Here is a 13,371-nt window from a genome sequence, read left to right as displayed (position 1 = left end):
TTCTCCCCCAAAGCTCCTCCCACCTCCATGGCCCACGAGGCCATCGTGCTTCCAACAAGTAATAAAGTGACTCACGTGTAAATATGAAATTTCTTCTAATTTATTGTGTTATATTAAAAAACCAAAAGTACATGTTGCAAACATCAACCATACAATGAGATCCAGCGGAAGCTTGTTTTGTGCCTAAGTCTGAACAGGAGAGAATGATTGTACAGAACAGGAATCTGCTGTTGTCCATGAAACAATTCCATTAAGACTGAAAGGTTCTACCTACACTTTGCTCTAAGGTAAGATGGGAGCTCAGAGCCTTCCACAGGTCATGGGGCTCCGGGGGATCCAAACCTGCTTCTGGGAGTGCAGGAGCAGCTGCTTTGGTGCTCCAGGTACACGGACACAGGTGGGGAGGTGTCAGCCTGGGGTGGTCACTGCCACCTCTCCTGCAGCCCCACCTGTGTTATGAGCTGCAGGTCCACAAAATCTCTCCCCAGGGAAGACTTTGCTGAGCTCTCCTGGACTATGCTGTCACTGCTGGTGGCTGGAGAAGGAAAGCAGACATGTCTGCTGTCCCTGGGATAATCTGAAGAGCTGCTTGTGCCCAGGACACCTGCCCTGAGCCCCACCTGCACCTGAGAGCTGAGGCAAAACCACTTAGAGTAACGAGGCTCAGGAGCTGAGAGCATTTGTGCAATGGCATTACCAGAGTGTGCACTCAAGGACAGGGGCAGGAGGTAAAGGACACCCCACCACCACAGCACAGCTTTGTGCACCACTCCAGCACAAAGGGTAAACTCAGGAGTGTGTTAAGGCAGAGTCTGCCCACAAACACAGGAACAAAACTGAAACTGGAACTTAAGCTCTCCTGGAGTGACTTTACTAAACCAACAGCTCTACAAACCACTGTACAAAGATTAAAAACAACCATTCCCTGTTTTTTAAAGAACTTAGTTTGCAAAACCCAAACGAGAAAAGCCTGAAGCCAGTTAAGACTCTATTTACAGAGAAGTTAATCACATAGATGTGACCTGTCAGGTGCTTAGCACTGGTGTCACCTCCTGGAGCTGAACCTGCTCTGCCCCACGGGACATGGCTGGAGTTTGTCTGGGGTCTCCCATCTCCCAGGTAGGTCAGACCCAGCTCAGCTGAAGGGAGCAGGGATTGCTGCAGGACTGTTGGTGTTCTACAGTTCTGGGCTGGTGGTCCTTGTTCACCCACTGCTGAGACACAGTCTCAACCCCTCAGAGGCAGCAGGTCTGTTACAGAAGCTCAGAAACCCAAAACAGCCCAGTGACACACCAGTAAGTGTCAAAGTACACCGTGCTGGAGAACCAGCAATCCAGGACTTCCCTTCCTCGCTCCCCAGCTTATGTCAGCCAGGAGGGGAGAGGCTCTGGCTCCTTCAGCCCCTGCACTCTGGACTGCTGCAAACCCAAACAAGTGTAAGTACAACTCAGACTAGAAGCCCTGAACTGTCAGGACAGAACTGAAGCTGCTGAACCTCAGGGTAACTGTTAAGCTCTTATAAACCAGAAGCTGAAGAAGAAAGAGGAGAAAGGTACAACACCTGCCACAGACACCAGCTGCCCATAACTTAGAGAAGTCTTTGGTTACTAGAAAGATGTCCTCAGCTTAACTTTGAAATTTTTTAGCTTTACTTGATGATGCAAAATTCTACAAACACTTCATACTGAATTTCAGCCCCTCCAGACAAGCTCTGGGGTGTAACTGCTCTGTGGAACAGAAGCCTTGGGGTAACAGGGCTGGTGGTGCTGCAACACCTTTGGTTTATAACTGTTCACATGCCCTCAACAGCCCTGAGCCAGGAGCAGGGATCCTTGGAGCAGAACACAGAGCTGCTGTTCCAGAGGACTCTGGCTGTTAAGGGCAGTGCTAAATATTCCAGAGAAAGGGTCGAAAGAAACTCTAGCCCAGGCCAGAGTGCTCCAGTGTTGGCCACAGTGCTGCTGAATTGGGAGTTTAACACTTCCTACCTCGGGTTTCTCTCCCTCCCAGGATTTGTTACCTGAACTATCACAGCTGTGGCTCTGCTTCCAGCCCTACGGAATGATACCCCATCTCCCACCATCACTGTCACTCGACTCCACAACAGGCAACGGGAGCTGAGGAGGTAGATGAAATATTCATTTACAACAGAAAAGCACTCTCAGAAAACCAGACTGCCTTCTCCACACTCTGCCCTTCCACTCACAGCTGCCTCTGCTAAAAAGACTTGGAATATGCTCAGGATAAAGTCAAAGAGGGAGTATCTGCCTCTGGGTCACTGTCTGCTGCTCTTCCCTGTGGTGCTGCCCTCATTCAGAGCAAGGCAATGCTCCTGGATCAGTTCCAGAAGGGAACTTCTGCCCCCCCACCAATGCTCCCCTGCCACGGAGGCACTGAACCTGCTGTGACTCCTGAGTTATTCCTGTGACTCCTACACAGCACAGAACACAGCTTGCTGACCTGGGAGCTGCTGGAAACCAACTTCCCAACTCCAGGCTCAGGCAGAAGTTCTAAGCAATAACCAGTACCAACATCACCCTAAGGGAAAGCAATCACAGACAATTTGCTCCTGATCCTCCTCTTTTTGGAGGAATTTTAACCTTGAACCGCAGGGATAAAGCAGGGAGGGGTCTCCCCTCAGTGCTGCAGAAGCTCCACTGAACCCTTGGAGGGGCAGGTCCTGGGAGCTGTGGGGAGCCAGAGCCAGGCCCAAGGGAGCAGCCCCCCTGCTTTGAGGGGTCCCTCTGCCCCCAGCACTCCAGGAACATCACCAGCCAGTGCCATTTTTCCTTCAGGGAGTTGCCCCAAGGCACTCCTGAGCTCCCAGCCCTGCAGACCCGGGAGACAGGGAGTTGTGCAGCAGCTCTGTGTCCAGATCCCAGCCTTTCCTGAGTGCCAGGAGTGTGGGTCAGGGAGTGCCTGGAGGGAAGGAGGATGGCTGGGCTGGCTGAGCTTTTGTTTGTTTGTTGTTTTGTTTTGTGTTTAAAGTGCAGGATAATTACCAAAGCCAAAGGCAGCCAGCCCTCCTCCTCTCTATCACAAAACAGCAACAACAAGAGTGCTAAAAATTCAGGGCATTTCTCCAGCTGCTCAACAGGCCCTTACAGAACCCACCGTACACCCAGTAACCTCGTTTATTCTTGTCCTACAACTACAGCATTTAAATACCCCAAATAACCTAGAGTTTGTTACAAAACATAATTTACAGACGGTGCTGGGTAGAAGTTGAACTTCCTGGTCCTCTGTTGCTTGCCCAGAGCTGGGGCCTGGTGCTCACCTGGCTCACTGGTGCAGGTGGGCCCTGTCGTCGGGGCGCTTGATGTGGATCCTCCTCACGCGCTCGATGCGCTCCCGCTCCTCGTCCTCCTCCAGGTGGTGGGACCGACCTGCTGCCCCCCCTGTGGCCTCCAGGAGTGCATTGTCAGGTCCCCTCCCGTCCTGGGACTCGTAGAGCAGAATGTTCAGTGTCTCCTCATAAATTCGGGCTTCTGGGAACTCCACCTGCACACCCAGGGAAGAGAAGGTCACTCTTACCTGTTGCCTGTCACTGCAGGCACCAGATTACCTCAGTTTTAACCCCTGATACCTGTTTTTACAATTTCTTAATTGCACTCCAGCCACAGAAATGATTTCTGGCACAACCCTTTCCATTCCATTATTGGCTTCCAGCCTTTGAGACCCTGCAACTAGTTGGGCTTTTCCCAAAATCACTGTACACGCAGGGCAGGCTCAGACAGGTCTTTCCTGGGAAAGGTAAGAAGCACAGAGGACATGTGCCATTGCTTGCCTGGATCCCTCTTTACACAGGGATGTAGAACCATTGAATGATTTGGGCTGGAAGGGACTCTAAATATCATCTAGTTCCAACTCTCAAACCTGGTTAAATGCACAGGTTTAGCCTAAAAATGAAGAGCTGGACTGAAGGTACCTTATGGAATATCACAACTGCCCAGTGCTACGTGCCACTGCCAGGTGGTCCCTGCTCTGAGCCCCAGGAGGAGCTCCATGTGCCGCCCCACTGAGAAGCTGAACAGTGCCAGTGTTCAGCCTGGGGCAGCCATCAGGGTACCACTGCCAGGCAGCAGCAGCAGGGCCCACGGCAGGCACATCCCAGGTTTCCCCGTACCTTGGTCTGCTTCTTCTCGGTGGCGTAGACGATGGAGGTGCAGCAAACCTCGGCGATCTTGCGGCCCTGCCCGTAGAAGGACCAGCAGCAGATCTCGTCCCCAATGACGTCCTTGATGAACAGCACCCGCCCGTTGAACCGCAGCGACAGCTTGTCAAACAGCTCGATGTTCTTCAGCATGTTGTCGTCGGAGTTGCTGGGGGATGGAGGCAGCAGAGATTTACAGAGCACATGGAACAGAGCAGGGGGCATTTAAAGCCCCAAACAACCAGCTTCCTTTCACTTACAGTGTCATAGGATCACAGGATGGTCTGGGTTGGAAGGGACCTTAAAAGATCCAGTTCCACCCCCTTACCATGGGCGGGGACACCTTCCAGTAGGACCTGTCCAACCTGGCCTTGAACACTTCCAGGGATGGGGCAAACCCAAGACATTAATTCTTACTATTTCACTACTACAAGCCGGAAAACCTGCTGCTGAAGCAGCAGCAACTCAACAGCAACAGCCCTGTGAACAACTGCCCAAGGCCATTTCACCTGTGTGCAAAATTCTATGGCTCAAATAAAGCCATTCCTGAGCTGGATGGACACAGTGTTATGCCATGAAACTTAAAAGGGCAATGATGACAATTTCACCACTCCCTGAGCACAGTGCACCATGGAAGGCTTCCTGTACTCAGCTATCACACTGCAATCCATGGGAAAGCAGACAGCACTTGGCCAGGAGCCTCTGCCAACTGCACCTAAGGATAAGAGAAACTGCTCTGGCACAGGAATAGCACAGGCTGAGCCTTCCACTGATGGCAGCAGACTCACTTCTGACTCAAGTTTGAAATTAATTGGGAAAAAATGGAGTGCATGCCAACACCAATCTGTTATTGGGTCTGGGGGAAGAAAAAGGAAATGCTTCTTGTGGATTTCAGTCTATGAAAAACTTCCAACAAGTCAAACTGAAGTCACTTACCTTGTGTAGGAATATTTGTTGTTGCTTCTGTTGTACAACAACTTCACTGCTGGCTGTAAGAAACAAAGCCCAGATCAGTCACAGGAAGCACAGTGAGAGAGGGAACCTCAGTCGAGCCCTGGGCCCCACAGAGACACTCCAGAATTCCCAGTTGGATTTTGGTGGTGGTGTTACTGCTGCTGCTGCAAACCTGTGATGCATAGGTTGGCAGTGGGGCTGCAGTCCCTCCTGACCCCTTCTGGGACTGGATCCTCAGCTACTCTTATAGATGATATATCCTCTGCCTTTGGATCCTCAGCTATTCTCACCTGCCCTGTGCCTTATCACCACCCCTTGCCATGGTCAGGCACACCTCCCACTATCCCAGGTTGCTCCAAGCCCCAACCTGGCTTTGGACACTTCCAGGGATGGGGCAGCCACAGCTTCTCTGGGCAACCTGTGCCAGGGCCTCACCACCCTCAGAGCCAATTCCTTCCCAATATCCTATCTAATCCTGCCCTCTGGCAGTGGGAAGCCATTCCCCCTTGTTCTGGCAGTCCATCCCCTGTCCAAAGCCTCTCTCCAGCTCTCTTGGAGCCCCTTTAGGCACTGGAAGGGGCTCTAAGGTGTCCTCACAGCCTTCTCACCTAAACACCCCCAGCTCTCCCCAGGGCACAGCCCGGCCCCTCTCACCTTGTTGGAGGTGGCGATGAGTTTCTGCTCCTCCTTGGAGGAGGTGATCACCGGGACTTTGCAGAACGGCTCGTACGCGTCCTTGTTCTGTGGGAGCAAGGACCACGCAGCAGCTCAGTGACACGAACTGTTCCAGTTTCATCCCAGCCTCCAAAACCACCAGTGAGACCAGGAGAAATTCTTGCTGCCCATCCCCAGCAGCCTCCCCTGGCCCCTCCCCAGCCCTGGGCCCCACCTGCAGAGCTGCCTGGCACTCGTCCACCAGCCCCTGCACCAGGTAGTACTTGGCCTCAGCCAGCAGCTCCTCGATCTCCCGACGGCTCTCCGGGAGCGGCACGGCCCCGTCCCGCAGGTAGTTCAGGATGGTCCCAAAATGCTTCCCACAGCGGTCGATCAGGATCCAGCCTGGGGACAGGGAAGAGCACAGTGAGGACAAGTAGAGGCAAATGTGGCAAAAGGCCCTGACAGTGTCAAAGTGCTGACAGACAGGCAGAGGGACAGTCCCTGCCCTGGAGTTCAACAGCACTGCCATGTACGGACCCCAGTGGGAAGAAAATCATGGAATGGTTTGGGTGGGAAGGGACCTTAGAGATTATTTAGGCTACTCCCCTGTCACAGGCAGGGACACCTTCCACTAGACCAGGTTGCTCCAAGCCCCATCCAACCTGGCCTTGGACACTTCCAGGGATGGGGCAGCCACAGCTTCTCTGAGCAACCTGTGCCAGGGCCTTACCACTCCCATGGGGAAGGTTTCTTCCCAATATCTCATCTAAATTTCCCTCCTTCAGCTTAAAGCCATTCCCCCTTGTCCCATCACTCCAGGCCCTTGTCCAAAGACCCTCTCCAGCTCTGGAAACCCCCACCCAAAGGGGTTCTAAGGTCTCCCCAGAGCCTTCTCTTCTCCAGGTGCACAAAAACAGCTACAACCAGAGCTCTCCCCGGAGAGCTGCAATTGCAGGATCCACACGTCACCTCTGGGTGCTGGAATCAGGACCCTGAGGAACACAAGGCAGTAGAGGCTGGAGTCTCCCTGCCTGAACAGATGGCCACTCTCAGGCTGAGGCTCAGGAATGCAGCGAGGAAACGCTTGTGGGGAAGGAGTCATATTTTGGACAAATAAGGAAAGTAGGTTAAGGCAGACCCTGGGTGTTCTGCATGAATGGAATTACGAGTAAAGTCTGAACATTTGGTTCGGTTTGGAAAGGGAACACAGCCCTTTCATGCTGTTCTGAGGGAAACTGAGACACTCTGCAGCAGTTTTACTCCAGGCTTCCCATCTCCCTCATTCCTGCTGTCTGCAGAACACACAATGTGTGCTCAAAGTGTGATTTTACAGACTAGAAACAAACTGGAAAGCAGGAGGCAGAACTAGAGACAGAGAAATCACGGAACAAAGGACTCATCCAGGCTAATGAATGCATTACACTTATCCAAGTGGAGCAGAAAAAAGCCCATTTGGCAATGCAGAAGTATGGAAAGCAAGAAATCCCATTTTAGTGGGAGATCTGGTGGAAGGTGTCCCTGCCCATGGCAGTGGGGCTGGAACTGGATGATCTTTAAGGTCCTTTCCACTCAAACTATTGTGGGATTCTGTGACAAAGAGGAAGCACAAGCCATGGCAATGAACAAGGACATCCATATTCCACAAGTGCAGATGCTGCCCAAGTTCACCAGAGCACACCAACACCCAGGGAGGTAAAGGGCAAGCTGAGAGCAGAATTAGCATCCCCAAACTTCTGCTATCCTCTCTGATTCCTCTGTAGGCTGGAAAAATCTGCTGCAACTTCATGTTTACAGATGGTGAAACCAAAGCAGAATTGCTCATTTCCATGTGGAAGGAGAGGAAATGAGAAAACATTTGGAGCAGTGTTGCAAAACAGGAGTGACCACTAAAACAGCTTTAAAAACCTTCTGTTTCACCCAAACAGCCCAAATGAGATGACTCACAGGGAGGTGACCCCAGCGCCCCTCAGCCACAGCAGAGCCAACAAGTGGGTTGAGCTGAAGTCTGTTAGAGCTGGTTTTTAGTTGCAGTGTTACAAAACCCTCCTGTATCCATTTAGGCAGAGATACAGAACCCACAGGCTGTATGTATTAGAGACCATGGGATGGTTTGGGTGGGAAAGGACCTTAAAGCTCGTCCAGTCTCACCCCCCTGCCATGGGCAGGGGCACCTTCCACTAGCCCAGGTTGCTCCAAGCCCAGTCCAATCTGGTCTTGGACACTTCCAGGGATGGGGCAGCCACAGCTTCTCTGGGCAACCTGTACCAGGGCCTCACCACCCTCACAGGGAAGAATCTCTTCCCAATATCCCATCTAACCCTGTCCTCTGTCAGTTTGAAGCCATTCCCCTTGTCCTGTCCCTCCAGACCCTCGTAACCAGTCTCTCTCCATGTTTCTTTTTGCTCTTCAGGTCCCGGAAAGCCACAGTTAGGTCACACCAAAGCTTCTCTTCTCCAGGCTGCACAATCCCAGTTCTCTCAGCCTTTCCTCACAGCAGAGCTGCTCCATCCCCCTGACCATCTCGGTGCCTCCTCTGGACTCGCTCCAACAGCTCCATGTCCTTCCTGTGCTGGGACCCCAGAGCTGGAGCAGCACTGCAGGGGGGGTCTCACCTGGGCAGAGGGGCAGAATTCCCCCCTCCCCTCACTCCTTGGTACATGCACACATCAGACCTTCAGGGAATTAACCCTCTGTCTTACAAGAAGTGTCCACAACAGGATCCAAACACTCCAGCCAAACCAGACAACATTTTCCAGCCAAGTTCTGACAGGTGAAACAGGAGCCTGACACTGGACACTGCCTGATGCTCCAGTCTCTTATCAGCAGCTGGACAAAGAACAGCATCTCCATCAGCTGGCTACAGCAGCAGGGAGTGAAGGAAAAGTCCCACTGGGAGCGAGGGGAAAAATCCCACAGCAGCAAAAGAGAATTGAAAACAGATGGATGCACCTGGAAAACTCAAATCCTTCTCTCTGCTCATTACCATGCAAATAAAATGTTCCAAATATGCTGATTCGCTACAGTTCATCACCAATTTCTAAGCTGCAAATAATCACCTGCCACCCACAGCCAGAGAACTCCAGACTTTTCTCCTACAGCCTGAGGAGCAGCAGGTTTGAATTGTTCAGCTGGAAGAAGGGGCTGGGAGCTGGGTCTGAGGTCACAAGGATCCAGACACAGAGCAGGACCCCGTGTGCCACATTCCAGACTGGTTAAACTCCACTCCCTCCAGTTTCTCCCCAAGTCTGGCTTCTTTTCCTAAGAAACATTCTGGCTTCTTTTCCTAGGAAACATTTTGCTTGGTGCCAGGTTTTGGGTGTGACCAATTAGCAGGATTTTGAAGAATTCCAGATAAAAAGTGTTTCCTTTGACAGCTCCAATGCTATTGTCTTAGTTTCCAGGCAAGGGGAGATAAAGTAAGAACTGCTGCCATGGGAGTGTCAGGGTTACAACATACAGGAAGTATCAAATTCCTATTAAAACACAAACTGGCTTCATGGAACAATCCCACACAGACACTGTGGGAGTCACAGCAAAATAAACTCGGGATTTTACGTCTCAAACATGACATTTTAGCAGAAGAAACTGCAGTTACTCTCAGATTTGGGGTGCAAACAGTACCTGCACTTCCAGGGCCTCTGAGCCCTGGGAATGGGATGTACCAGCCCTCGTGTACCTGCCCAGGATGCCTGGAGGAAGCTCTGGGATCATGCCAGGGTGGGCTTCCAAAAATTTGGAATTTCCAATCCATTTCCAACCTTGGAAACTCTGGAATTATCAAATTTAGTGACGCACAAAGCAGCTTTAGGGAGGGACAGGAGGATCCTGCTGGAGTTGCCCGAAGTTTAGCAGAGAAGGGAGGGGGCTCACAACATTTCCACGCCTCCAGTGCTCCCAGTCAGGGCACTGATTCCCCTTTAACAGGTTTTTTTCCCCAATCTGGCCCACAGACTGGCGTTTTTATGCAACCTCCATAGTCTGTATCCATGAGAAGTATCCCAGAGACCCCCCCTTTGATCTGGAGCCCAAAACTACAGGACCAACATTACTGCTTTATCCTGGGATAACACCTGGAACAACACAGCTTTGTTTTCCCCAGCTTAAATGCAAAGACTTCTGGCTAAAACAGGAATATTCAGCTAATTAGACTGTATTTTTTTACATTTTTTCTCCTCCAAATCCACTTCTTCCTATCACAAGAGCCCTATAAGCCTCTAAATACAGACTATTCCAAAGCACTCAAAAGTCAGTCCAACCCCCCTCACCATGAGCCAAATTTTCAATACCTTCAGCAAATTCAAACAAAATTTTCAAATAATAATTAACTAGTCCCAAGAAAGGTGTTTTGAACCTCCAGGCTCAGCTTTGCAATAGCTGTTGTTAATGTAAAGGCATCCCAGTCCATAAACATTGTTATGGGCAAAACATCAGCACAGAAATAAAGCTGAGTTTCCACTTAAACTGTGTGACATGCCCCAAACATGGGAATGCTGATATAAAACTCCAAATTCTCAGAAAATTTTGCAACTGGTTCAGTTTTAGTGAAGAAAACAAACAAGAGTCTCACAAGAAAATAATTTCATTTAAAAAAAATCAGGCTTTAGCTCATAAACCCCACACCATGTTCAGAGCAAGTTTTATATTTAAGGAGACAAGAGGGAACAGCCTCATGGGCTTCAAAGTGAACACACAAGTCCTGACTCCTGGATTCCTAATCACAATCCCCCCCATTTTCCATGGGCTTCTGAGCTTTAGTGTCAGTATTTCAAAAGGAAAAGATGTTCCAGGTGCTACCTGGGCCTGGCAGGAGCACTGGTCCTTCTTAGTGTCCTGCTGGTGTCCAGGCACCTACTCAAGTCACCCATGTCTTTTGTTCCACATCTTTTCCTAGCTGCATAATCATGGAATCACAGAATGCTTTGGGTTGGAAAAGGCCTTAAAGATTATTTAGTCCAATCCCCTGCCACAGGCAGGGACATCTTCCACTAGTCCAGGTTGCTCCAAGTCTCATCCAACCTGGCCTGGAACACTTCCAGGGATGGGGCAGCCACAGTTTCTCTGGGCAACCTGTGCCAGGGCCTCACCACCCTCACAGGGAAGAATTCTTTCCCAATATCCCATCTATCCCAGCCTTCTGTCAGTTTGAAGCCATTCCCCTTGTCCTGTCCCTCCAGACCCTTGTAACCAATCTCTCTCCATGTTTCTTTTTGCTCATTCAGGTCCTGAAAGGCCACAAGTAGGTCACCCCTGAGCTCCTTCTCTCCAGGCTGCACAATCCCAACTCTCCAGCCTTTCTTCATAGGAGAGTTGCTCCATCCCTCTGACCATCCACCCAACCCTACAACTGAGAACTGCTCTCTGTTCTCTGATGTTTCTCCAGCCCCTCTGGCTCTGCCTGCAGCAGGAGGATGCAGGGGGGGTGTGGGAGCAGCCCGTTCCTTACCTTCGCTGTCCGTGAGCACTTCCATGCGGCCGCTGAACATGGCCTTGAGCATGGTGTCCTGCTTGGTGAGGGTCTGCATGGTGGTGTAGTACAGGGCCCCCCCCACGTTCAGCTTCACGTACTTGGAGCTGGGGCTCGTGCCCTTGAAGGACGTCGTGCGCGTCGCAGCCGCCGGCACCGCTGAGCTCACCACGCTCTCTCCCGACATCTCTTCCTGCAAGGAAGGAGTCCCCAGGTCAAGGAAGAAGCTCCCAGGTCAAGGAAGAAGCTCCCAGGTCAAGGAAGAAGCCCCCACAAAGGGACAAGGAAGGAGCGCCCACACTGGCAGTCCCACTGTGTGACCCCCAACCCTGTGTTCCCACGGGGTGTTTCACACCCTGGCTCCCCTTGGCCCCTTTGTGAAGTTCTCAAATGCTTTAGACCTTTGGTTTTGTTTTGTTTTCTTTCTGACTGTCAGAAACTGAAGGACAGAAATCAACTTGGCTGGATCTTTTTCTCAGGGTTTTTCCTGGGAATGCTAAGCTGGGTCCTGCACTGCAAAGCCAACACTTTCCCACAACAACTGCTTTCATTTCTTATGCAACTCCTACGGCTCAAGCTCTTACTCCATCAATAATCTGGAATATAATTGGGCAATTCCCAACACACACAACTGGAGCAGATGTGTCAAAATGCATTTTCAAGGCTTTTTTCCCCTGGAGCACAGATGGCTCTCCAGAGAGCACACGTGGCTCCAGGGAGAGCACACATGAGCTTCCCACTCTGTTTCCTGCCCTCCCACATTTCTCCACACAACAAATCCCACCATCCAGCATCCCCCATTCCCTGTGCCTGCAGTCTGCACACAGAGTGGCCCCCAGCCACATTCCCTGTCCCTGAGCTAAGGAGGTCACACTGGAACAGGCACAGGTTGGCTCAGCTCCACAAATGCCCCAGAGCCGCTAACGACAAATCCTTAATCACCCTGAGTCTCCCTGGACTTCTGCCTCACAGGGACAGGGTGGGATGATTAACACCCCCCATCCCTGCACAGCCAGCTCCCACCCCTTCCACAGCAATTGGATAACACTTCCTGCAATGAGTTTTGCTGCACTGCCACTAAACACAACACTGTCCTGTGGCAAATCCCTACGGAGCTGGAGCTGTGTGTCCATGTTGTGTGTCCAGGGTGAGGAGCAGGATGGGCAGGGCTGGCCCAGGGATGGTCCCTGTGCCCGGGGCTCTCAGGGGAGCACAAGCAGCAGCCTCAGCTCAGCACCCTGCCACCCCCACAGCACAGAGCTGGGGGACTGCACCCCAAACCCCTGCCCTGCCCTCCCCAAACAATCGGCCCCAGGTCAAGGGGCGCCCGGGGGGTTTGGACACGTGCAAATCGAGCACCCTGACTGCGGGGGTCGCACCCCACCTGGGGGCCCTGGACTTGCTCTCCTCTCTGAGCGCCCCAACCCCGGGGTTGAACCTCCCCCGACCCGTGGGGACTGACAACCCCCACCCCCATATCCCACCGTGAGGGCCGGACTCCCAAATCCTGCCTCACCCCAATCCTCCACTGGACAGCGCCCCCCGCACACACTCCCTGGACAGGACCCTCCTGGCCCCCTTCAATGCCTCCCGCGGCCGGAGTCTCCCCCCCTTTCCGGACCGCAGCCTCCACAGCCCCCAGACCTCTCACCCCATCCCCCGGCGCCCAAAGCTCTCCCAGCCCTCCTCATTCTCCCCCACCCGACCCAGCGCCCTCCCCCGGCCCCCCTCAGTCCCCCCCCACGATCCCCCTCAAACCCCCGCCCTGACTGAAGCCCCTCAGCCCCCCTGGGCCGCCTCAGTTCTACCCCCCAAGATCTCCCCGTCCCTCCCTCAGTCCCCTCGCCCCCTCCCACCTCCCCCGCCCCCCTTGCCCCCGTCCCCCCCTCACCATGAACGGGCCGCAGCCCCTCGGACCGAACGAGCGCGAGGCGGGCGGGGGAACTTCCGCCCCTCGCGTCCTTCCGGCCCCGCCCGGGTGCGCCCCCCAAACCCTCCCGATGTCCCGCTGGGCCCCTCTGGGCGGTGCCGCGCTGCGCTCCCGCTTCACCGGCTTGGACCGGGCCGGCCCAGCACGACCCGGTTTGTCCTGGCCCAGCCCGACCTTTCCAGTGCCGGCGGGGCCCAGCGCCGGCTGCTCTCC

General features: G+C 52.9%; 1 protein-coding gene across 1 annotated transcript; it reads right to left on the bottom strand.

Annotated features, from left to right (window-relative positions):
- Positions 1–78: 78 nt before the first annotated feature.
- Positions 79–13,229, bottom strand: KCTD10 (potassium channel tetramerization domain containing 10). The gene is made up of 7 exons (XM_051785527.1): positions 13,120–13,229; positions 11,208–11,421; positions 5,997–6,166; positions 5,762–5,848; positions 5,090–5,142; positions 4,127–4,322; positions 79–3,501 (listed from the first exon to the last, which is right to left on the bottom strand). The coding sequence occupies exons 1-7, from the start codon at positions 13,120–13,122 to the stop codon at positions 3,283–3,285; spliced, it is 942 nt and encodes a 313-aa protein (XP_051641487.1). The 5' UTR covers positions 13,123–13,229; the 3' UTR covers positions 79–3,282.
- Between the last annotated feature and the right edge of the window lie 142 nt (positions 13,230–13,371).

This window comes from Manacus candei, unplaced genomic scaffold, assembly GCF_025592945.1.
Source record: "Manacus candei isolate 608988 ecotype Guabito, Panama unplaced genomic scaffold, ASM2559294v1 h1tg000020l, whole genome shotgun sequence".
In the NCBI taxonomy this organism is placed as follows: Eukaryota; Metazoa; Chordata; class Aves; order Passeriformes; family Pipridae; genus Manacus; species Manacus candei.
This window is presented reverse-complemented; position numbering and strand designations above follow the sequence as displayed.

Bases quoted from the DNA above. Each gene is read 5' to 3' on its own strand.
- KCTD10 (XM_051785527.1), bottom strand. The intron at 6,167-11,207 runs GTAAGGAACGGG...CCCTGTCCCCAG, and splicing joins AGTGCTCACGGACAGCGAAG to GCTGGATCCTGATCGACCGC. The intron at 4,323-5,089 runs GTAAGTGACTTC...TCCATCCCCCAG, and splicing joins AACAAATATTCCTACACAAG to CAACTCCGACGACAACATGC.